Source organism: Notothenia rossii (genome assembly GCF_949606895.1).
Source record: "Notothenia rossii genome assembly, chromosome: 1".
Taxonomy (NCBI): Eukaryota; Metazoa; Chordata; class Actinopteri; order Perciformes; family Nototheniidae; genus Notothenia; species Notothenia rossii.
Genome location: NC_136912.1, coordinates 64,387,722 through 64,414,439, shown reverse-complemented (window position 1 = coordinate 64,414,439; position 26,718 = coordinate 64,387,722). Strand labels below are relative to the sequence as shown.

Genomic DNA, 26,718 nt, shown 5'->3' with positions numbered 1-26,718 from the left:
CCACTTATAACGAGAGTCTATGAGCAAAGATTTCTGCGCCCCAAACAGGAAACACGTGAATTATAGGTAACTTTAGAAATCGTAAAACAGGGTTATCGATTTTTATCGATATTTTATTGTAGATTATACATTTAACTGACACCAACTATATAATATATACCTTTTTCATTAAAAGAAATGTATACAAATATTATCTAGAATGTGGGAAGAGGTGGGCCGGCGCTCCTATGGGCCGCCCGCCACTGGTGTGTGTAGTATCTTAACAGGCAAATTGTCTTCTGTGTGGTAAAGAATGTACTTGGCCTTGAAATCAGCTGCAGACACAACACAAATACGCTTATTATACTTGTTCAGATCTTTCATTTCCTTTATGAATTTAAAATATAATTTGATAAAAGGGATTTATCGGTATAAATAAATTGATACATTTTGATATTGTTAATTGTTCCTGTCTCAACTAACTTCGATCACGAGGGGCAGTGCTGACTGACGAGGAGGTGTTGTCATCAGATGAGGTCTAACTGAGTCTCTTTCTAACCCTCTTGCTGGATCTCTTTGTTTCCTGATACTTCCTCTTTCAGTATCTTCCTCTATTCAGCGTCAGAGTTGATGTTAATGCTGGCTACTGTAGATATCCCAGCATCCTCAGTGGAAGAGGAACAGCCTATATATATCTGAGGGTGGGCCTTTGCTTTGGGGATTGCTTTTGAACCTCTTTTTCTTCCTGTTAACCGGCACAGCCCCAAAGCTTTGTCCGTAGAGGCTCAGGGTTTCTCCTGAAAAAGAAAAAGGCAAGAAACATAAGCCTGTTTTGCTCCCAGGTAATAATCGACACTGTTATCCATACTAATCAAACATATTAATCTTTTGGCCACTAAAACTTCATATTTTATTTTTTTGAATTATTCATTGAGACCTTAAATTCAGCACAAGTCAGCTAATCTTGCTCTGTTATAGCTCATCTGAGACTTAATTGCTCACTCTCAATATAACATATGGCCAATGTACTGTATAATAATATATAAAAATATGTTTGCCGGTTTAGATTATAGATACATAATATAAAGAAGACAAATTAACTCGTAAGTAAAGCTTTAACTTAATGGTGTGATGAAAAAAAGTACAATATTGGACAATTTTGGAATAGTAGAAAGAAGCATAACATGGAAATACAACAATCTACTACTTAATCCACAACAGTTTATTGAAACCTGAAATGACCACACCCTGCTGTCAAGCTGTCTCCACCTAACTTTCGACACAATTACAAAAATAGGAGAGGCATTAGGTGACAACGCAGGGTTGACAGGAAACAGATTTTCATGGAAATACATTTTCTTCCCGTTCAAATTCCTGGTATGCCGCTGTAGTGTAAGCTAGAGAGGTATTGTCATGTATCTGCGTCTTCCACAACGTACAAAGCAGAATAAATGTATGTATACGAACCATCCCTCTCTGCTGCACATATAGCAACATTGTTGCTTTAACCACAGCAATGTTTATGTTTACTTTATTTGCATCAAACTGGCGTAAAGCTACAATTTCACTTTGCATTCAATCTTAAACTGTAGTACAATGAATGTTGTCGTTTACACTAGTGTAATGTGTATTTATTGAAACTTATATTTTGTGACTTGTATGTGGGACTACTGGTAAAAATATTTGCTAATTCCAGCATTTTTGTTTCACGTATTTTGGACTGAATGTTTTCAAGTTTCACTGTCAGTTCCCTGGGTGTGACAGCATCAGTGCATATTGTGGGATTGACATGGTAGTTATGTTATATACCGATTCTACCTTTTTCTACTCTTGCAACGTTGGGAAGAATGTTAATTGTGTCTCCAGAAACCACTCCAGATACTTTGGAGGCTTGCAAGGACATGATTGAACAACATGTGAAATCTTGTAATCTGCCATATCCTCTGATTGATATCTGTTGTTAAAAAAAACATCGTTTAAATACAGGCTGTATCTTGTCCCTGTCTATTTGAAAAATATAGATGAGTCACTGATCAATTAACAGAGGTAAATGCAGGATGACCTGTTACAAACCTGTTATCTGTCAGTCCATATACAAGTCCTTGTAGCCATAGGGACACAGCGTTTTAGGCATAGGAACAAGCCATGACGTCCTCCTCAGCATAGGGACCCTCCAAAAGACTCGGGCTCATGGTGAAGACATTGTGAAGCTCCTTTGTCAGCCCAGAGCGTTCGGATGGAAACGTTGTTGATATGCAGGCTCCAGCAATTATTACAAATGAACTACAAGCAGATAATAAATGAGCCCTTTGGAAAATATGTCCACCATGTCAAGGATGAATTTAAAGTACAAAGGTTTTTTGATACAAATGATTGTACTTTGCTTCCCTTTGTGATATACAACAGTTGAACTGTATTTTCTAAATAAAAATCAACGACAAATATATCTGGTTATCCTTTCGATTTTATCAGAAAACAATGCATCAAAATGTTTTTCGAACTTGGGAAAAAATTTGAACAAAGGGGTGGATAAAGACTTTTAACTACAAAAGGTCAGTTGGTTAAAGATACATACTAGTTTTCATTTTCTGTTTTGGGGGAGGACTGTTCATCACTGTCAAAACTCTTGAGCATACAAACAGACGGCTCAATCTGAAATGATCACCTGTTCAGAGCTTGTGATTCTTGCAATATGCAAATGATCTGCCCATCCCAATGATGCTGTCCCAGGAACCTGGCCAACATAAGCATCCTTTTCATCCTTTGTCATACTTCACGTTCCTCTCTCACTAAGTGTATACATTGGTTTCCTCTTTCCTGCCTCTCTCTTTCCTTCTGATGGTATGATTTTCTCCATTCAGGGTTTGCATTCTTCTCTATATTGCGATACAATTGGTGCCGCACTTAAAGCCAATGATTGTATTACTTCAGGCCTAATAGATGTTTCTCAAAATCCAACATAACATTTCTATACATTGCAATAATAGGTAGTCCAGAGACAATACACACTCATAGTGTTTTGTTTTGCATTTTGTATCTTGTAAATTGTGTAACTTGCTGCAGTTAAATACCATCATACTATGTGCAATATGTGCTATATGTGCAATACATACATTACATTATATAAATATAAGCCATTAATAACTGTGTAATATATACCTGGCTGATAAATTCTAAGAACTGTTACAGAATTTGTATTTTGGAAAGTATTTATTTTACTTTTATTTGTTTATATTATATTTGTTCTATTATATCATAACTTAGTACTTTTTTCTTAACATAGGTAACATTAAGCTGTCTGTGGCTCTTTCCTGCTGTAACGATGCAAATGTCCCCTCTGTGGGACTAATAAAGGTATTCTGATTCTGATTCTGATAGCTTGCTAGCTGGCATAGTGCTAATATGTATAAAACACATTTTATCTGGTACAGACCAGTCAAGACTAGTTTTTTTTTTAGCTTGTCAATATGCTTATTTTACGATAAGTGTACCCCTACAAACACTTTGTAGCTTCCAAGTAAATTCCACCATTTGTTTTTCAGTGACTGTAAGTTGCGTAGCACCCACATACACACCATTGTATTCATGTCTTGAGGGTGTGTTTGTGTGGGGGAGCAATCCTCTTTCATAAGCCTCCTCTTAGCCTCCATCAGCTCACATTCTGTCTGGGACTCGTAAAGCTTGTTTCACTTAGCACTGGGACTTTCTCTAGTCATGATCGGGATTTCCTTGCACGTCTTTTTGCTACTTTTGACAGTGAGTACAGAAGGAGTTATGTCTTTTTCTATGTTTTCTATTGTTAACTGAACTTTGTTTCAAAAAATGTCGTTTGTTGTGAATGCTGCCTTGTGTCAAAAAGATTCAAACCCAGTAAACCAAATAATACTACGCTGATGAAAGAATTACTTGTTTACTTAGTCTTATCAGCTACTTCTTATTTAGACCTACCTGCTGCCATGGCGGTGTCAAACCGATTATATGATGAATTGGAAATGGGGGACCCTGATGTAAACAAGACGAAAGTCTTTCTCTGGTCTGCATCCCCTTAAAAATTGTATGTTTTGAGCTGTACTGTACTGTACCCAATATACAAGCTGTTAATAAACTGTTCAATCAATCAATCAATCAAACAGAAACATGGTCGAGGAAAAGTTATTTTTTCGTACTTGTTTATTTTACACTAAACATGCCAACCGCTTTAAACCGCTTTCGCTGCTCTTTTGCCCCTCTGCGGTGGCTCCCTTTAGCCTTGATAACTATTGACATAAATATTGCCTATTTAAATGTACCTCCTGTTGTACAGTGGACAGTCTTTCTAATGTAACACCTATTATTATTATTATTATAGTTTGAGGTGATACTACTGAAATAACAAAAACTGTTTCAGAAACTCGCCAACTGAAATAGGCTGCGTGTCACATCCTACTAAGTCTACCCACTGCGATTTTTATCCTGAGTAACCGTCACCCGATGTCAGTAAAATGATCATGGATAAATCCCAAAAAAGAATGAATAAGATCGTTTTCGGAGCTTAGCCAGTGAGTCTTGAAACTCAACCACTAATGCTTTTTTTTGGGCTGCTCAGGAGATATTAAGGCATGGAAAGAAATATCTTGAATTACAATATCAGAGCATCTATTTTCGGACTTCAAAAAGTAAAAAGCGAAATTGTTCAGAAATAAGTTGACGTCTCTAAAGACCATAAAGAACTGGGCCATTAAAATGGCAACAATTCAGCTGCAGCATACTCTGTGATGAGTTTAATATAAACTATATCAAACACACAGCGCTTTTTTAATGATTTTGATTACATGTCATTTTAATTCAATAAATATGCCAAGGGATGTGAACACTTTTGCGAGGCATTGTATTAAAGGTCGATCAAGTGAGGGTTTGTTCAAAACCATCTTCAATCACATTTGCATTACTAAATACGTATTCAATTGAGGAAAGGATAGGACTGTCCCTAGAGGTATTTTCCTAGATGAATAAGTACGTTGTATGTGCTCAGCAGTTTTTCATAAATGTACCTGGTGAGTCATCTGAGCCCTATATTCATCACATCTGTGGTGTTGTCTTGTTTGGCCTATTCATGACCGAACAGGCGAGGCTCATGTTAATCCCCAGGGAGTGGCTGGGTGCGTCAATGTCTCCTCTTGACACACAGTGACAGTTGGATATTTTTCTCATAGTATCCAACTTCATGCTGTGTCCCGTGGAAAAAACACTGTCAGCTTCCTAGTTGTAATACAAGTGACTTCCCACAACAATGATATCTTTGACAGAGTATTGGCAAAAACGTTAACCATTTGAAGTGAAGAGTACAATGTTGTCTGTATAGATGTTGATCTTGTATATGTTCTGTTTTAATTCCTTTTAGGTGTATTAATTGATGGATAGCTTCTGCTAGTGGTTCAATGATTTTTGAACTAATCTAAAGCCTTTAATCAGCTGCCTGGGGTTGTCCGCCTGTGTTTGCTCTCTATACAATAAAAAACGGTTGTTTCTCATGCTGCATGATTCTTGATCAAGTGCGGTTTCCTTTGTTTACTTATTTTCTTTAGCAACGGAGGAGAGCAGGTTAGGGTGGTATCACTGCAAGAGGGATCTGTTTTCTTAAGGTTTTTGTTCTTGGCTGAAAACCAGGCTTTCATTTGAAACAAATGTGTAAAATGCAAAGAGAGATTTTGATCGAAAATAAGATATCACGGACCTCATTACCTCATGATTTATCGGGGTGTCTTGTTATCAAGTTGGAATGTCAGTTTCTCTTGCTGTTTGGTGATAAGGTGGAACTTTCCTTGTCTTTTCCTATTTTCTTGTGAGCCATGGTATAGAGTTGGCTAGTTAGCTGGAGCCTGAACATAGCATTCAGTCCTAGAATGGGTCCTTGTTGTATTGATAAGTGTGTTATATATTGTGTTAAAACAAGAAGTGGTAGGTCACAGGTGTTACTCGTGATAATACAATAACGGACCTAGCTGAAGTAGCATGACATTCCAACTGGATATGTTTTTATCGCTCTGCAAATGAAATATTTCACATATTTTTATTTTGCCAACAAACTTTCCCCAGGATCAGGGAACCTGCCCTGCAAACACAATTCCACAGCCAACGGGAGTTTAAAACCTAAAACAAATATTCTACCTGGCAAGTCATAAAATCAGATTTCCATATTCAGCCCTGTTTAACCCTGAGATATATTGTTGCATTACATTTAAACCTGTATTTGTGCCAAATGTGTTTCTTTTATTGCAAAATGCAATTAGTTTAACCTAGCTGCCCCACTACAGGCAACAGTCAGCAGGCTACACCCTGAACAATTCACAGAAAGTTAATGCAATTCCTCTTTTGATACATGAATAGGGTGCCAAATTTCAGACCTCATCTCAGGACTGTCTGTGCATGTATAGACTCTGGACAACTGACACCCTACTGTCTATTTACTGTTTGTTTTGTTTTTCTTTGAACATGACACCACTTCAAAATGTCAAGGCTGATGGTGCATAGCTCCACCAAGTTCAAACAAGGTGGGCCCTAATCCACCAGAATAACTGGAAACACCTGTGTTAGTCGAACGGATGTTTCATTGAAAATTGAGATAATGGATGTAAATCCGTAGCCCTAATTTCTAGGGTGCGTTTTCTCTTTAAAAGCCAATCAATGTGAAATAAATAGTGATATTTCACAATAACAAGATTGTTGACCAGTTTAGGTGAAATGGATAAATAATAACTTAATTAACTATTCATAATAATAAAATAAAGAAAGCACCTGAACAAAAAGCTAATAAATTCACCTGGTGGTAAATTGGATGTGTGACCACTAGATGGCTCCAAAAAGCATAGAAGAAAGAACAGGATCAAATAAACGGAATAAGTTAACATTTATATCAAGTTATCAAGACAGTCTTGAATAAAAATATAATACAATAAAGGTATAATATTTTTATCATTTTCAGGCACTTGTTTCACAGAAACTTCAAGAAAGAACTTAACTCAATTCGTTTATTTAGTCCTGGATAAGCTGTGGCTTCTATTTGGTGTTTATTAAAACATAAATTAATTGTAGCAAAATTCAATCGTTCTCCACCCGACTGTTGTTAATGATGGTTTCTAGATCTTCAACCATAAGGTTGTCATTTGCTGTCATGTTATGAGAGTGATGGGGTAATCCACATTTGCTTTTCTAATTGCGTTATTGCTTCGAGACTCTTTCTTTCTGACGTATTTTAGTTTGAGTTACGTGAAAGCAAACACAGGTACAAGATAAGTGGTACACAACAAACGTACTGTAGCAGTAATGTGTTGGCATACACAATAAGGCCTAAAGTCACTGATTGTTTTTATTGCTTTCTATAAGCAAAATATTTTTATTTTTTTTTATTGTATGTATAGCAGTAGATGGTTGATTTCTTACTATTAGCAGGAAGATGGCTTGGCACCATTGTCCTGGAGTGTGGGGGCCATCTTAAAACTGTTGTTGAAACTAGTTTGAGTGTATTCTTCTTTCAGTACATTTTTTAGAGAGCAGCATCCTGTGACAAAGTAGACCTTCTCCTGTCCAAGAGATTATCTTTTCTGTTTTAAAGGAAGTCAGATCTTGAGGTACATTGGGCTTTTTGTAAGCATCCTGGATGATTATTGTTTTTAACATCTCTGTGCTAATCAGTCTGACACGATTGCATCCTTATTTTTCACACTCTTGACTTCATTTATTGCTTTACAGCTGCAGACTGTTGCTGTGGTGAAGGCCAACTCTGAAGACAATTTGGTAAGAAGGAAAAGATTATGGATTCCCCCGCCAAAGCAATTGATGGAAAATGAAGACTACATTCAGGAAACTGTTGCCAAGGTGAGTTATTGCTCTTTAATTTAAACTCTCTGAAAGGCTTTACAAATCAAGGACTAGGGTTAGGATATCAAATATACAATCATTTTGGATTAAGTGTAAATACTTATGAATGGATGGAATGCTAACGTGATCATATATTGCATTTTTTGCATCATATTTTTATAAATATAACCATTAAGTGAGGTTCCCAGAAGTTTCAGGAGTGTTTACCTGACATTGAGATGAAAAGATCTGCAAAAATATAATAAAAACAAGTCACCAGAGGGGGCTACTGGAACATTTCAGCATGCTCAACAAAATGGAGACTAATTACCACAGACAAGCCTGTACCTGCAGGGTGGAGTTTTCTAAAAGAGAGCACAAGAAGCCAGACAATTTTGAAGACACAGTACCATTCTTAGACGTATATAAAATGAAGATTTTGAGTTTTTGGTTGTTTTTATCACCATGAAAGATATATTACATTTTTATTTTTCCTGGTTAACATGTTTTTGTTGTTCCTTCTGGTGCAGTGGAATGGTGAATGTGAATTAGTGTGTTTTACTGAATCAGCTCTGCATGTGTTTCAGATTCATTCGGATTTTGATGACGGCAGCGGAAATATTGTATACTCCCTAGAAGGCATTGGCGCAAACCAACAACCCTTCAATGTGTTTGTAGTCGACCATATAACTGGAGACATTCGTGTAACCAAAATTCTGGACAGGGAGTTAATTGACACTTACAATGTGAGTTATACTTCTTCTGTGCATTTCATAGATATTAAAATATATTACAGTCAGATGCAACACATCAATGTCACAGGCTGTTCATGTGTGTACATTAAACTGCTAATACATTTGATGAAGACAGCAACATTTGAATCTACTGTTTTAGCTGTCAGGTATTGCTAAGTACAAGGATGGCACGCTTGCAGAGGAAAATGTTGACATACGGTTCAAAGTAAAAGACCAGAACGACAGTCCACCAGTGTTTGCAGTCATGAAGGTCGGGGAGGTAACTGAGCTTAGTCCTCTAGGTAAGATATTTTCTTTTCTTGTCAATTTTAACAAATGTCGATCCTGTTTTGAGATGGCAATGCAATCTTTAATGGTTTGCTTAAATAATGGATTGGGGTAAGGGTTAGGGTTTATTTCACATCGATACCTATCCATGTTTCCCCCATCAGCAACCCTCTGATGATAAACGGTTATAGATTAGACCCTCCAGAAAAACGCGGGCAAAAATCCTTGATTATGCAGGCTAAATTCCTTGATTATGCGGGCTAAAATCCTTGATTATGCGGGCTAAATTCCTTGATTATGCGGGCTAAAATCCTTGATTATGCGGGCTAAATTCCTTGATTATGCGAGCTAAAATCCTTGATTATGCGATGAAACATGCGGGGGTTTTATGTGATTTTATGCGGTGAAATTGCGGGAAGTTGCGAAATATGCGGAAAGTTGCGAAATATGCTAAATATGCGGGGAAAAAGAATTTTAAAAAAATAAAATATTGGGCTTTCTTATTTATTCTCTCTCACACACAACCTGCCACTAACGTTAAACCCCTTTACTGTTCAATTAAACACATTCAATGTTTATTTATTGTAAAAGCAATTGGGCTATTTTAATCTCACACACACACACACACACCCCCCCCCCACACACACACACACACACACTTCTCCGCCTCATTCTGTTTTCATTTACTCGTTCGTTATCTGACCAGCTTCAATCTTGTAGGCTACTCACTTCGTTTCTTGTAGCCCTCGAAAGGGTTTTGGATGTTGATGCCTTGGTGAACGTGAGTTGTTTGGCTTTCTTGTCCACAGCAGCAGAAAGCATTTTCGAATGTTGGAATGAATCAAAGTGGGTCGTCACCGTCGATTTTCTCTTATGCTCCAACACAGAGTTGCACGGGGTGCAGAATAGTTTCCCCCCACTTTTTGCCCGGTCTTTAGTAGAAATGTTCGTTGGTAAATGAGATGGATTAGATTTTTTCATCTTGGTGTTTTCTCTATCGTGTGAGCTCCACACGTTCACTCTATACAGTGTTGTTTACATTCTGTGATGCGCGAGCTGATGACGTCACGTCAAGACGAGTTAACTTTTTTTTCTCAACTTTGTGTGGAAAAATGTGGGGATTATGCGGCCTATTGATAAATATGCGGCCTTTTAAAAATCTGCGCCATTTTGCTGATTATGCGGTAAATTCTGCAATCACAGAATCGCGTTTCTCTGGAGGGTCTAATAGATTGCAGGGTTAGCTTGTTAACAGTGATGTTTACTATCTGTTAGTCTTATTCATTTCAGTGATTGTTACAGCATAGCTGTGTTTATTAGCAGCCTTGTCCACCTTTCGATCAGAATAATACTATAGGCCTACTGTCATTTAAAAAATGTTTATGAATCTCTAAAAACAGATTCCGCATATTAATGCAGTTGTATGCAGTAAGCAGTCCGTTTGCAAAGAATAAGAGGCAGCATGCATTGCCCTTAATGCAATCTCAGAACCCATTGGCTATCATTTGCCAATGTTCTTTTAAAAGGATTACTTTTTTTACAATGCAGTCGTAGATGTTGCCTCTCAATTCATACCCCATTCTCACATTTCAAATTTCTCACCCAACTCTAAACAATGAGCAACGCATGAAAAGGTGTTGGCTTTATCGTGTGCCTAATTGTGCTTCAACTGTGCTCATGTGTTTTAATTGTGCTCATGTTTTTTCTGTGCTTATGTCCTGTTATTGTGCTCATGATTATGTACTATTTTATGTCTTCTTTTAATGCCAATAATCTGCCAAGGAATGCAGATGAAGCATTTATGGCTGTATTTGGCACATTTACATGATGAACTAAAGTGCTCGTGTTAAAATATTGGTACATTTTCCCTTAATAAATACAAAATAAATTAAAGATGGGATTCGATGATCTGCTGAAATTACAAGTCTTTCGAGCCCCTTGTCTTTAAAGGTGAACAAAGTCAGCTACACATATTAGAGTAAAAATATACTTTACACAATCTTCAGGTCTCAAGGATAATGTATTTTTTGTCTATTGGTGAAAATAGCCTACTGGATATAAATATATATTTTATACAACAAAACTACAATTCATTTTCAAGTTTGGGGACTGTTCAGACATATTCTGCCATACAAAGCGCAAAACAGATCTTCCAATTTCTGGACAACCTGCTCTACCTCCTTATTTCCTCTTTTACAGGCACTTCAGTTATGAAAATAATGGCAACTGATGCTGATGAGCCAGGGAATGAGAACTCTCAGATCGCCTATACTATCCTTGATCAAAGCCCAGCTCATGGGATGTTCGACATTTCTCAAGATGGGACTGTCTTTGTCAAAAACCAAGCCCTGGACAGAGAGGTACAGTACGAATTGCATCCAATTATGTCAATTGCAGTGAACTTCAATTCGAACTCCATCAGAATCGGAGGGAATCACCCTCTTTAATGGTCACACATCACACAAAGTGAGATTTGGCCTCTGCATTTAACCCATCCTAGTACCAGGAGTCTAGTACTAGGAGCAGTGGGGAGCTATTGTACAGAGCCCGGGGAGCAATTGGAGTGAGGGGGGAAGGGGGATGTCCGGTGCCTTGCTCAAGGGTGGGCCTTTTCAAGTCCCACCTGTTCCTTTTCACTCCAATAAAATGGTAGGCCAAGCTTAAAATTGTCAAATGTATCGTTCTATAACAGGGGTCTCCAACCTTTTTTAGGATGAAAGCTACTTTCAAAAAATAAAACAAGTCGTGAGCTACTTTTACTATATTTTTTAAAATGTTGAAGTTAAATGCATCAATCTGGTGCACTTTGAGCACAAAATGAATTTATGGATACATCTCTCAAAACTCTGTGAAAGGGAGCTGTATCCTTTCAATAATCCAAACATCTTTAGAATATGATCGCAACCAATAACAAATCATTTAAACTTGCTTATTCTTATCTTATGTTACCTATTGCATTCTTTCTTTTTATTAATGTATATTTTCCTAATCACTCCCCTTTTAAACTGTTGTTTGTTGTTGTTACTGTCCTATAGTACACATTGGAATAATTTCTTACTTTGTTTTTTACAACTAGGCTACATTAACCCTTGTGCCCTCCTCGAATTTTCAACCTTTCGGCCCCTTCGTGGCAAAAATGTACACGCCCATAATAACTGCTATTAAGTCATCATTCATCAACATTTTTTTCTACTTTTTTTTTTTCATGAATCACTTAAACAACTTATAAAGTACTCAAAACTACCAAACATTCAATAATTTTCAGGATTTTAACTCTTTAAATGCCTGTTTCATTATTTGACTTATTTCATTATTTATTACAAAAAACCAAAAAAATGAATTTTTTTCAATATAATAATTAGTAGAGGGATGGAACTTTGGTGGTTATTAGAGTCTTGGATGTGTCAAAGATGAGCAACAAAATTGATTTGACTGCATTATTATTTTGTACGTAGTGTCAGACCTCTGGACCCCTTCGTGGCAAAAATGTACACGCCCATAATAACTGCTATTAAATCATCATACATCAATATCTTTTTCTACTTTTTTTTTCATGAATCACATAAACAACTTCTAACGTACTCAAAACTACCAAACATTCAATCATTGTCAGGAATTTAACCCTTTAAATGCCTGTTTCATTATTTTAATTATTTAATTTCTCTCAAAAATGCCTCATTGACTTCCATTCAGACCACATTTTTTGATCTCACTGCCATTGCAGTATAAAACCATGCATTTTGTAATGTCAGCATTTCATTTAGAAGACAAGTAGTGATATTTGATATTTTTACTCCATTCCAACAGATTACACCATTTTCCCACTGTAGGCCGATGCATGGAATACTTACATTTTTGCCAGTTATATTATGGAGCCAGGGGGCCCCGAGAGTGGTGTGTGTGTGTGTGTGTGTGTGTGTGTGTGTGTGTGTGTGTGTGTGTGTGTGTGTGTGTGTGTGTGTGTGTGTGTGTGTGTGTGTGTGTGTGTGTGTGTGTGTGTGTGTGTGTGTGTGTGTGTGTGTGTGTGTGTGTGTGTGTGTGTGTGTGTGTGTGTGAATCTGTAAGCGTGCACGGATCATTCCATGGGAAAAAAGGCCATCTTTTGAGGGATGTGTTTGATGTGTCTTTGAAGAGCTGCTTGATTACTCAAAACAAAGAACAACTGTTAGTGTGTTTATGCACCTGGCTGCCAATGATAAACATGCAGTCTGATCAAGGGCTTATTTCTTTAGTGAGCAGAGAAGGAGAAAGACCTGGAGCAAAGAGAAGGAACTCAAATTAAGAAGCATGTCAGTGCAGAAGAGACTTCAGAAGTAATCTTGTAGCCTTCTTCTGCCAGCGAGCTGCAGGACTCATCTGAAGAAGACACAAGGTTCGAGGGGGGTTTGACACTGAATGCTTTCTGGAGTCCAGCATTTATTTGAGTTCCTCTGACCCTTCATCTGAAAGTGGAGAGGACACTGAGGGTCCCGTCCACAGTGAGGGGACAGAGAAGAACGGAGGTCGTTCTCCCAGGAGCTGGGGAAAACCAGGGTGTCCTCACAGATTGTGAGAAGAAAGCCCCCTGTGGTGGTGGATGGTGGGCCGGACCCTCAGTGTCTCTTTTCTCTCGCTCGCTCACAGAGGCTGTGCGCTCCTCCGTGGCGATGACGGCTTGCGTTAAAAAATAATAATAAAGTCAGGCCTATTTGTAAAGTGGGGGGACACAAACGGGATTTCGAAAAAGTGTCACCAGGCAGTGACCTGAAAACATTCGGGGCTCAGCCCACAGTGGCGGCGGCCGCGGCGCTACAGTGGAATGTTCTACTGCAACATTCCCCACACGCAATCAGCTCAAGGCATATAGGCAGGGGTGAAGTGCTTTCAGGACTTTTCCCGGTGGGCCGCTGCCGTTGGTGGGCTGCTGCCTTCGGTGGGCCGCTGGCTCTGGCATAGGTGGGCCGGGTACCGCTTCCGCCGCCGCAAACACCGGCCGTTGCGAGGCTCCGGCGGCTCCGGCGCAGCGGCACTGTGAAAGTCCACCGCCGTTGCGAGTCTCCGGCTGTAACAGTCCACTACCACCCGCGAGGACCCAGGTTTGATTCCGGCCTGAGGTCCAAAAAATGTATTTAAAAAAAAGTGGGGCGCACCCAACAGTTTGAGAAACGCTGGCATAAAGCCGTATAGATTATTAAAGAACCTTTACTTGTGCAGAGTAATTACCTCATATCTTGCAAAATATGTACTTTTGCATTGACACAACAGAGTTTACAACTTGAATAAAACAAAGCATGTTAGAGATTTTACAGCATGCTTAATGCGTCTTCACATAGGCAACACAATTGATCTATTTTGGATTTAGGGTATCTAAAACATTCCCCAGTGAATTAAACAATTAAGAAATACCCCATCTGGGTTTTAATGAGATATATTCAAGGTGATCTATCTATCGTAGACCACCGGGGCAACACCTTGACATGATTTTTTCTCTAAGTACAAAATTGATTGTTGCTGCCACTGCTCTTAAATCCTCTGTCATTCGTGTCTCTGGTGGATATATAATAGGGCTGCTCAATTAATCGTATTTTAATCGCGATTATGGCTTGCAACGATTACAAAAACAACGTAATCGAAATAAAACGATTATTTTTTTATTATTATTATTGTTTTGTTTTTTTATAATTGTTTTTTTTGGGGGGTTTTCAATTGAATTATACTTAAAGTTCAGGGTAATCAACTGTTAAAAACATACTGTTCACATTTCTTTTGTCCAATAAATAGATGTTTTCAAAGTCAATGAATAATCGCATTTAATAATCGCAATTACAATTATTGATCCAAATAATCGAGATTATGATTTTTGCCATAATCGAGCAGCCCAATATATAATATTGAATATAACATCCAGGCAGAGCACTTTAAAGTTGTTCATGGTAGATTTATGATAAGGTCCCCACTCTAACTCTGAATGAGATTACCAAGTTAAGTGGCTGTTAATTCTATAACTGTTGGCAGTTGCAGAAAGTCATAGCATTGCGTCTCTGAGCAAACTGAGTTATAATTAATTGATCCCCCTCTAAAATGCACACCTTTTATATTGGTCCCATCTCACATCAATATGATTAGGTGCCTGTAAGTAATTTGTGACTGTTTTTCTTATTTTAGAGAGCCGATCAGTACATTCTGACGGTCCAAGGTCAAGACTTAAATGGTGCATCAGGCGGAAACATTGCAACCAGCACTGTTGTCATTGATGTCAAAGATGTGAATGACAACCTTCCCACTTTGGAAAAATCTGAGGTAGATTTCTTACTCACACTCTTCTATTTCAACATGAACTGCATCAACAAATAAAACACATTCTGCATCTCATAATGTGTTTTACTTGCAGTATGAAGCCAGCATTGAGGAGAACACGGAGGGAGTGGAGGTGATGAGGATCAAAGCAGAGGACTTGGACATGAGGGCCACAGATAGCTGGGAAGCCATGTTTGACATCGTCAAGGGCAATGAAGCCGGATACTTCAGCATTAAAACAGACCCTGCAACCAACGAGGGCATCCTAATGCTCGACAAGGTACTGCTGAGTGAGCAACACAGAAGCTTGCCCATAATGAAAGTTTTAGATGTAGACATGAATGGGGGTACCAAATTGGGTACTAACTCAGAAACAAACAAGTGAAACTGTGAACTAATTGGCATTTTGGTCAGCATTTAGGGTGGCTATTAGTCAGTGTCATCTAAGGCTGCCATCTGAGCAATATATATACAAAACGTGAAGTGTCCAGAAACAGCTACGTTTGTATAATTTAACAGGCAATAAGCTTTACATCAAACAATGTATTTTACGCTTCATTGAAGATACACAGAATAATACAACGTAAACTTATAATGAGTGATTCAGTGGGTTCCACCTTGGCCACACTGTATCTGATACTGTTGGATGTGATCAGGAACACAAAGGCTTCCTTCAGCTAAGCCGTTTAATTTGTGAGTACCATAGCTTGACTTATTTACACACGAACAGCTGTTACAGCTAACATGTAGTTGTCCTTGAGTCTTAATTTCACTCAGTCCTAGTTTTAAACAAAATATAATATAATATGTCTTTAATGTTTTTGGGGTTTTCCCTTTCCAGTAGTGTGTTATAGGCAGGGCCGTCCCTGGCCAACATGAGGCCCCACGCAAAGTTATATGATGAGGCCCTCTGTTTTGCCTGGACGGACGGACGGGTGCTGGTGGAGCCTCGCAGGCACTAAATACAAACATGAATCTGGACATTTGCATAATAGGGCCCCTTTTTATACTTGCTAATACAAATCTCTGTTCATTGTATGTGTGCCATCTGACAGGCTGTGAATTATGAGGATGTGAAAAACATTGAACTTGGACTGGCTGTAAGGAACAAGGCTTCAGCTTATGGTGGATTTGGAGGGGCATCCGGTGGTTCAGGTGGTTCCGGTGGTTCAAGCGGTTCCGGTGGTTCTAGCGGTTCCGGTGGTTCTAGCGGTTCCGGTGGTTCAAGCGGTTCCGGTGGTTCAAGCGGTTCCGCTGGTTCAAGCGGTTCCGGTGCTACAGGTGCTTCAGGTGCTTCAGGTGGTGGAACCATATATAACACCTATCCCATCAAAATCAATGTGAAGAACCAGCCAGAGGGGCCAAGTTTTGACCCCAAAGTAAAAGCTATTCCCATCTCAGAGGGAGGCTCTGTCAGCATTAATGAAGTAATTGGCAGCTACACCGCAATAGATGGAGACACTGGGAAAGCAGCTGAGAATGTCAGGTCAGTACATAAACACACACATACAAATGAAAAAATCTGCAAGTACAACATCAGCTTGATTTTCTACACTAAATGATAATACCTAACACAGTGTTCCTCTGATGTAGGTATGTCAAAGGCTCAGATCCTGACAACTGGCTCACAATTGACCCAAAGACAGCTGAGATCAAACTGAACAAGATGCCAGATAGAGAGTCTCCATACCTGATCAACGGGACATATTTTGCTCAAGTACTCTGCATTACAGAAGGTACCACCTACTTTGTATCTACCCCCAGCATCAGCTGTTTTTATGTAATGCTAGTATTCTAAGTGAGCATTATCTGTGGGAAAGTATGACACATCAAGCTTAAAGTCTAACTCTGGTCATGACTTAAACTGAAATGTTTCAAAGTGAAGCATTGTAGAAGCTAAGGTGGGCAGCCGTTGGTTAGCGATCTGTGACAGCACCCGACTGTCACTCAAAGTGGCCAATACCATAATTATGCCTAAGTTTAAGCTTAAATATAATTTAAACAGGTTCATTATAAACGATCCAGCCCCTGCATGTTTATGAATTGGGCGATAATTAATTGAGACCTTCGTTGCCCACTGGCAGAAGAAGGACTGATGCATTTGTCTCTGAACTTGTGTATGTATGATAAAGAAGGAAACAAAGGAAATAATGAATGATTTGTTTTTATTTCTGGTTATTTCTCCAACACAGACATGCCTTCTAAAACAGCCACTGGCACAGTAGCCATCCAGGTGGAGGATTTCAACGACCACTGCCCCACGCTAACCAGTGACTTCAATACTGTATGTACCCCTCATGATGCCGTTATTGTGGAGGCTAAAGATGACGATTTTTTCCCCAATGGAGCTCCTTTTGTCTTTGAAATCATCCCAGAGGGCACTAAGGGCAAATGGCAGGTGGAGCACTACAATGGTGAGGAGAATACGGTGAAGATTTAAACGTGATGTAAATAGACCTGAAAACATCCAAATAGATATGCACACTGAAGTATGAAGATAGTTAGAACAGGCTCTGTGTCAACATGAGTCAGTGTTTACCACATATGAATGTCATTTCAAAAACACATTTGAATTTAGAGTTTTATCCAAAATATTAGAGAAAACATATTGACTTGCCACACTCATCATCTGTTCGTCTCATGCCTGCAGACACTGCAGCCATTCTGAGGGCCAAGGAGTCCCTGTGGCCCGGTTTATACGAGGTGACTTTTGTGGTGAAGGACCAGCAAGGGCATGCCTGTCCAGAACCACAGAAAGTGACGGTCCAAGTGTGCACCTGTGAGGATGGGGAGATGTGTGGAGAACAAGGCAAAAATGGTCAGAGCAAAAGAGACATAGAGTTAGGACCTGCAGGCATCGGACTGCTGTTCCTGGGTCTACTGTTGCTACTATGTGAGTATGATGAGATGCTCATGGGATGAAGGTTCTTGGCTCTGTTCACACTACAAACCTTATAGTTGGACTAAAACTGTTGTATTTTTTCAGTCTTACTTCTGTTGCTGCTCTTCTGCAAATGTGGGGCCGCCGCAGGCTTTACTGAGATGCCTTTCGACACCAAATCTCACCTCATTAACTACCGCACTGAGGGCCAAGGCGAAAACACGGAGGTGCCGCTACTGAATTTGCCCGTACAACAGGATGCAAATGTGGTCATGGCTAAAAACACTTTTGCACAGGCGCCCATGGCAGGTATTGGTTTCCAAAAATCGGTCTCTTCAATGGATGGGATGAACGGAGCTCTTTATGGAGAAGGTTTCACAGTTGCCCAGAGAGAAGAAACATGGGGGAATCAGCCTAGCAGCAGAGGATACTATTCGGAGTTTGAGAGCAGAGAATCAGGAGGAGGGGGAGGAATGTATGATGGCATGGCTCTGCCAGACCACTTCCTGGGACAGTACTACGGTCAGGTGAGAAATCAATGAAATATTTGTTACTTCTACTACCACTGCAAATGTCTTTCCTAAAACCAAATATTTCGCAGTCTACTGGGGAACCTATTCACAAATAAAGGTAACCTTATTTATCATTTCTTTATTTTTTTTTAACAGAAGGTTAGAAGCGAAAACGAAAACCTTGGAGGGAAGGATGGCCTTTTAGTTTATGACTACGAGGGTCAGGGCTCCCTAGCTGGATCAGTGGGCTGCTGCAGCCTCCTGGAGTCCGAGAACGACCTGCAGTTCCTCGATGACCTCGGCATGAAGTTCAAGACCCTGGCTGAGGTGTGCGGAGGCAAGAAGATCCAAACTGAGGTCAAACCAGCCTTCATTCCTCAGCCCAGTCCCTCCATCCACACTCACACCTCAGCATCAAGTGTGATGACCCAACAGATGCCTCCTCCGCCCCAGGTGCAGCCGCCCGCCCCTCAGACTGTGGTCAGGGAAAAATCTGAACATTCTCAGGTGGTGAAGGACGGCAGGGCCAGAGCAATGGAAGGGATGACCACAGTGAAAACAGGGAGGACCACAGTAAATGAAGGGATGACCACAGTGAACACGGGGAGGACCACAGTAAATGAAGGGATGATGAATCAAGGCCAGATGATTTTGCTACAGCCGCAGCCGCAGCCCGTCTACTACACCACCGCCAACCCTGTGCTGCAGCAGATGCAGTACATGGTCCAGCCACAGGTTCAGAACACTGTGATGCTGGCGGAGGCACCAACCTCTAACCTGCAGGGTATGGTACTGCTCAACGGCACCCAGACTGGACATGCCCAAGGCATGGTGGTTCAGGGACAGACAATGATGTCCAGTGGGCAAGCCGGGGGCCAACGCATGGTGCTGTTGAATGGGAACGGTATCCATGGAAGTGGTGGCAACCTCATCCACACTGGCAACCTTTCTGGCTCCCAGACCATGATGGTGGTGGAGGGGAACGGGATCCATGGAAGTGGTGGCAACCTCATCCACACTGGCAACCTTTCTGGCTCCCAGACCATGATGGTGGTGGAGGGAAAAGTCCCTACAGGGACAATGAAAGGGCATCATGGTAGTCAGACCCTCCTCATGCAGGGGGGCACTCTGCAGTCAGGGGGGCTTTCTGGATCTCAGAGGGTCCTGGTGGTCGGAGGGCAAAGCAAGGGAGGGCATCTGGTCCAGGAGACAGGAGGTCTGTCTCAAAAGAATGGCGTCTCTGGCTCTAAAAAGGTCATTTATAGCAAGGGCAAAACATCTGCTGGCTCTCAGAGCAACGTGGTGACTTCCTCTAGCACCACAGAGAGCAAAACCCCCACCTACCACAAGGTCATGGTGCAGGAGAAATTCACTGAGTTATAATATAGGAATGGAAACTGTAAAATAGAGTTCAAATTTCCGGCAAGGCAGCCTCAGATATTTTAACAAAAGACACTCTGTATGTCAATTTCTGTTTATTTGTGGAGGGTGTGCGTGAGCAATTTGACAAGAAATGAAACTACATGTAGACGCATGTTCGTAGCTGCTTCTATTTCACTAAAGCATATCCACCCAAGATAATGCCATGATAGTGCACCACTAGGCCTGTTTTTTTTTTTAAATTAAAGAATACATTCATTATCACAGTTTTCTGAAGAAAAAGCACTTTACAACAAGTTTTTTTTTTTCAATGTTTGGATGGTTTTGGCAAGTATTTTTGTGAACTTATTCTGCACTTATAGGGTATAGGGTTAGCGTCAGAAAGTATAGGGTTAGCGTCAGAAGTTATGTGGCATGCAGAATGGACACAAGTACATTTAGTAATTAGGAGATAGTCGATATTTTTAATACATTGACCTCAATGGCCACCTGCACATTCCACCTCAGTAAAACACATGTAGTTTCAAGGTAGACTGCATTAGAGTCAAAAGTTATTCTAAACATATAGTCTTTTGAGGTGCTCTATTTAAGTCCAAAGCTGATTTCTAGATAAATCTTGTGTGTATTACAAAATTAATGTTTGTAAAAAAACAAAACATAAATTGTTTGTTCTGTTCATTTGTTTCCACTAACTTGCACTTTGTTTTTTCTGTAATGGGACCTGATCTAAACATGTTTCATCTACTTTTACAAATGTTTTTATATTCACACCATTTTGATAGTTGCTCTTGAATGAATGGTTAATGGTAAATGCTGGGTACAAGGTTTTTTAAAGGCTCCCTGTCATGATGTTATGTGTTATTTAATGTCATTCTAAAATCTATAATTGCTTATTTTGCTATGTTTACGAATGTAACGTTATACCATTTTTTTTTAAATGGTAAAAACTAGGGTTGATTCAGTTGAATAGAAACAGATGTGTTGGGATAAAAAAATGTCAATGTAAATGTCTGTCCCCGATGGGAAACATGTATCTACCACTAACTTCAATAAACGTTTCTACAATTCACTTGAGGACAACAAGCGCTTTATGTTATAATCTGTCTGCAGAACGAGAGGCTGATATAATGTATTATGCTATATATAAGTATTTCCTTTTTGTATTGGCAGTAATAACCTTGGTAAAATGTCACAGTGATTGACAGTAGGCCCACTTAAGATCAGGACAGAGCATGCTGTGGGCAGAATACACGCCCTAAGAGAAGAAAATCACTCCAGAAAGATTTTCATATTTTCCAGCCAACTTACACTGCTAACCTTGAAGCCATTAAACGTTGTTCCTGGTTAAAGCTATACAAATCTAATAAAGATTCTTTATTTTCAGATGTTTAACCCTTTAGATTCCAGTTTTCTTACATAACGCCACTGTTTTATGGAGGAAAACAAGAGAAATTAAAATTATTTTCTGCATATTTAATAGTATCTGGACTTAATTATTTGTGTTTTCACAGTAAATATGGACTATAAGCATTCATTTAAAAGGGGCCGTACTATGTATTTGGGGATTTTCCCTTTCCAGTAATCATGTATTATGTACGTTTTTGTGCATGTAAAACAAAAAGACTGCAAAGGCTCAAATCCCTGTGTTCCCTTCAGAGGGAGTTACTCTCCCACACACTCCCCCCTTGCCTGAAACACCTCCATTGGACTCCTTTGTTCACTTCTTACATAGTAACGTCACTATGTTACACTCGTGCTTCTAAAGGCTAGTGCTCCAACACATAGAGAGGCGAAGTCACGCCCATCTACTTCCAGTCCATGGGACCCCGGAAGCGAAAAATTATACATTGAATTCAATGGAGAGAGAAAACGTATCTTTTGATCCCGTTTGAATTGTGCCACGAACTACACATATGATGTTTGTCAATCTTAAACGATCATTTCCATGTCAAAAAAGTCACATTTTGTCGTAAAACTGTTGAAATATAAGACTATGAAAGATACGCAACTACAAAGACTACAAATCCCAAATCCCATTCTGGGTCGCATATGTGATGTCACAGGCGATAATGCTCCAAGTGGTTGAGACTCGTAATTAAAGCGAAGAAGAAGATTTCATAACTGATTTATTACCTCCAATAAATATAAGAGATTGCTCCAATAAATTCACTTTTACAAGATGCCTGTGTGCTTTGTACCATGTTGTAATCACAAAAGTGATCATACCACTTGCTCGTTCTATCGCTTCCCGTCTTATGAAAGGACCAGGAGTCGCTGGATCAGACATATCAGGTAATATCATAGGTAATATACATGTTGTGCATGGAACATAGTCAAGTTAGCTACCTAGCTAGTAGCGACGAGTAGCGAGCACGTTAGTTAGCATTACATTACTTAGCCTTGTCATTTTTAGTAGCCTTACCATGAAGTTATTATTTTATTACATGAAGTACACCAAAATGTTAAACAGTAAGAGTAGTCATCATGGTAAGTATTTCGTGAAACATTTGAAGAGTAGCCTACTGCGCCCTCCACCGGGTGCTAAGGAAGCAGTTCAGGGAGAGTCGAAGGAAGGCAGGCAGGCAGGGAGCTTTGCATGACATTCTTCTGGACATGTGTCATTGTGATGACAGTGAGGGTGAGTCAATCTGTTTGTTGGAAAGACAGTAGTTGAGTGATTACTGAGAGAAAATTATTAAAAGAGATAATTATTCAGTGTTGTTACTTTAAAGTGTTGTTACTGACCTTTTTCTCTTTTATTTTCTTTACCTCACCTGTAACTGCTGAGACCCTGAGGAACATGCACACTGACCTGCTCTGGCAACCTGATTTCCACTGTACGTAATAGTATTTGGTTATGGCATATTAATTATATACATCAAAGGCACAATGCACCCCCCAGAGACACACATGTATTGAGTGGGATATTTTGCATAGGTCATGTGAAATCATCTTTACATACTAGAAAACTGTAGGAGCGGCAACTTGTTTTGAAATTGAATTTTTAATATCCGATAATAAAGTTGATCTGTTTTCTTTATTCTTCTCTCTTCCCAGCTCCATCCATCACCGTTCTCTGTTCCAGCAGGTCCTGCTTGCTAATCAATGCTTTATTTTTTTACACAATTACAAATAAAGTCAATGTATTGTATGACATGAAGTTGTGCTTCATTCTGAGTCAATAATAAATTAATTCTGCCTTCAACTGCAAAATGATTGTGGACTGCACCAACATCCATGTAGCTGCCCCCCAGTAAGATGAACCAAGCAAAGCTGACACTCAACATACAGCTGTGCTCTTAAGTTGACATGAAGAATTTGTGAAATATTGGTAATTATTTGGAAAAAATGACTGACGATGCAGAAAACTTTTTTTTATTTAGGAACAGTGGTCAAGTGAAGCATTTATCACTACATATGTGTCACACTTCAAAGGCCAAACACACTGGCCAAACACACCTCGTTTACAACTCCCCAGTTGACAGCCATGACTCCGTATAAATTGTACCCCCCAAGCACCCTCTTCATGAGGGACGCGCATGGAGTGGATGAAAGTCCCGACCTCAGCACAGCACCAAAATTGCTGGCTGTCAACCTGCCCTGCCTGTGTAACTGCCACTGAGGATTTGTCCGCTGTCCTACGGTGGCTGTCTGGATGGCAGCTTGCTGATCTCTGCTCAGTCGCATTGAGGCAAGAATTGCCTCAAGCCCACGACCCCCATGCTCCTTCACCAGCTCCGGCACGTTGAAAATGGCCTGATGTTGAGGCTGCAGCTCTGGCTCAGGTGACAAAAGCCATGCCATGCCACGCTGCGCCCCTCAGTGCAGACCTGAACCAGTCTACTTCCTCAGTGGCGATGTCTCTGGCCAGTGGGTCGTATGTCTCCTCTTGCTGTTGGTAGAGTTGAGACACCGGCTGGACTACTTTTGAAGTGCCAGGCTTCCTCCACTGGCACTCAACTTCTGTGGAGCTGATCTGCCACATGGCAAATATTGCCAATGCTGCAGCGTGGGTGCATTTGTACATCCCCCGTGCACAACCACAGACAGCGCTCTGCATCGCGCCATCCTCTCCCATGTAGATCTGTACAAATAAAGTAAGTACCATGTTTGTTAACATGCTATAATAGATTGAATGAGCAATACAAGGATGGTCCGGATCTGGGGGTGGGAGGGTTTATTTTTCCATAGTTTTGTCCTCTTGTCTAATTGTTGTTATTGTTTGTTTTTTCTGTATTTTTTGTAATTTGTGTTGTATTGGTTGTGATTGTACATTGTATTTTTTTAAATGTGTATTACATTTTTGAAAAACATTTGATAAAAAAAAAAGGATTTGGTCAGGATCTAGACTCAGTTTGTAGTTTATGAATTAATCAATGCTCTCTACATTAGGAAAACACATACCAGTGTACCAGAGGGAGTCACACACAGCTGTGCCTAGATAACCAAACAAATTGACAAGATAACCAAAATCCTTGAATCTACACACAGCAAATAAACTCAAATGACACGAGATGTAAAAAGGAGATCACACATATAGTCGATATAAAACTGGCCGCTTCAATCTGAAGAGCAACTAAAACAAAACACGGGAGTGTACCTTGTTCTTGTGAACACTAATGTTATCCATAGCATACACACCCGTATACAGTACAACCGTTCTAGGTTCTGATTGGCTCTCTAGGTTGGCATTCTAGCTTCTGACTGGCTGTCCAGGTTGTCAATCACAGCCGTGGGCATATTATACTAGTCGACTCGTAACATCGCTAAACTTTTTTTCTTGACGGTTTTCTCAGTCAACTAATGCTATTGATAACAGTAACATAAATTAACACAGCCCTGCACACTTCAGTCATTATATGCCGGGTCTGTGGTTCATCATCTTCTTTTTCATTCTCCTCCTTATTGACTGACATTAACGTTAAACATTGCACTCATGTTACTCACCGAAACCTTGTAAAGCCGGTCCCGCATGCTGGCTCTTACAGAACCGACTAACTCCCCTTTCGTGTATGTACAGCTCTCAACATGCCCAGACTTGTAGTGATTTTCACCTCGTTTTATACTTTTATTCTCATTCTGAAAGAATGAGGTGAAATGTGCCAACGTGACGGCCATCTTTATGTTGGTGACGCGTATTGTGCGGGACCAGAGACATGTAGTTCACTGAGCGGCTTAACACAACAAAATGTGTTACTTCACAGTTTTACGACACATTTTTATTTTTGACTTGCAAAATGTTCTTTTAAATTGACAAACATCATATGTGTAGTTCGTGGCACAATTCAAACGGGATCAAAAGATACGTTTTCTCTCTCCATTGAATTCAATGTATAATTTCCCGCTTCCGGGGTCCCATGAGCTCCCCCGGAAAGGGAGGGACTTCGCCTCTCTATTGTACGTGATAGGCCGTAAATCTCTAAACAGTTGACCAATCACAACAGAGCCGGCCAGCTAACCAATCAGAGCATACTGTGCACTGGTTTCAGACAGTGTGAGAAGAGGTGCTGCAGCACAGGCAGTATGAGAAAAAATAAATACCTTTTTGAACATTATATGCAACTACAAACCAAACATATAATCACCAGCAACTTTGGGTAAGTAAACACATCATACATATACATTACTTCTTCTGCAATTGTTGAGCTGCAACAACTGACCTTCTACCAGCTGCATCTTGCAGAACACATTCAACAAGTGCTATTACACCCAGCCTCAAGCGTTTCTTTCTTCAGCTATAATAAATGTTCCCCACACCCAGTTTCACAGTCTAACTGAAACACACTGATCCAGTTAAGTACTGTTGTCTGTATAGTTGTTTTTCAAATATTTCTATGATTTGCATTTGAACAATCTATGATCATACTGCATCTTGTCATGTAACTCAATATTACTGGAATTCCCTAGTAAATATATCGAGTTAAAATGTTGCTTACAGCATGAAAAATTCCATTAAATTACGTGACTGTGCTAAACAATGACTTCCTTAAAGGGTCCCTATTATGCTCCTTTTCAGGCTTCATAATTTTATTTTGTGCTTCTACATGTCACATGTGTTAATGTTTAAAAGGTGCTCTTCTCACTGCAGCACTGAGTATCAGATAGACATGTACAGATGTGTTATTTTAAAAGGCTAAGAGAACGGTGGGTTACGTATTGTGAAGAGAAGAGGAAACTTTGAAGGCCTTTTCTCAAAATGATGACTCTGTGATAGTCATTATATAATGTGACATATTTCGCTTAATATTCGGAGTACAACAACAATCCTGATATCATTAGAAAGCTAGGAATCTCCTATTTCCAACAGTGTCTACAACTCAAAATGTGTCTTCGGGTCAATGCGACTAATTTCGATGGAGCGGGTCACATATGGTCTTAAATCTACACTGTTGCACATAAAGTTGGAATAATTGTTTTTTCAGACACATTCCTCTTTTTATTCCTTATTAAACACACAATCATTTCATGAGAAGAGGTAAAGAAATATGTTATGAGCAACAGTGTATGTGTGGCTATGTTTGTTTGTTTTCAGGGTGAATACCAAATAGTTTTATGGTGAAATCCATCTATGTTCTATCTCACATAGGCTCCGCCCTCTACTGGACTCTATGGGTACATTGGGTTGAGCCGCGATGGATAAACGCCCTGTCGTCCCACAACATCGAACCGCCACACTGCCCCTGACCGGCCTTTGGTTAACAGCCATTGTACCCCAACTTCCTATCACCCGGTTGTGACCGTGGAGAAGTCGGGCCGCAGCTTACTTGGCTGGGTAGAGCCTAATTGGTCTGAATTTTTTATTTTTATTTAGCCTTTATTTATACAGGTTATA

General features: G+C 39.8%; 1 protein-coding gene and 1 long non-coding RNA gene across 2 annotated transcripts; both read left to right on the top strand.

Moving 5' to 3' along the window:
* The first annotated feature begins 3,580 nt into the window (after positions 1-3,580).
* LOC307031879 (desmoglein-2.1-like) lies at positions 3,581-20,955 on the top strand. The gene is made up of 13 exons (XM_079669417.1): positions 3,581-3,735; positions 7,708-7,833; positions 8,403-8,561; positions 8,710-8,851; positions 11,037-11,197; positions 14,982-15,116; positions 15,208-15,393; positions 16,169-16,599; positions 16,707-16,849; positions 17,306-17,527; positions 17,764-18,006; positions 18,100-18,521; positions 18,663-20,955. The coding sequence occupies exons 1-13, from the start codon at positions 3,694-3,696 to the stop codon at positions 19,887-19,889; spliced, it is 3,639 nt and encodes a 1,212-aa protein (XP_079525543.1). The 5' UTR covers positions 3,581-3,693; the 3' UTR covers positions 19,890-20,955.
* Positions 20,956-21,450: 495 nt separating this feature from the next.
* On the top strand, positions 21,451-23,042 carry LOC307040512. Its single transcript, XR_013808525.1, has 2 exons — positions 21,451-22,723; positions 22,944-23,042. It is a non-coding gene; the product is annotated as an uncharacterized lncRNA (long non-coding RNA).
* The last annotated feature ends 3,676 nt before the right edge of the window (positions 23,043-26,718 follow it).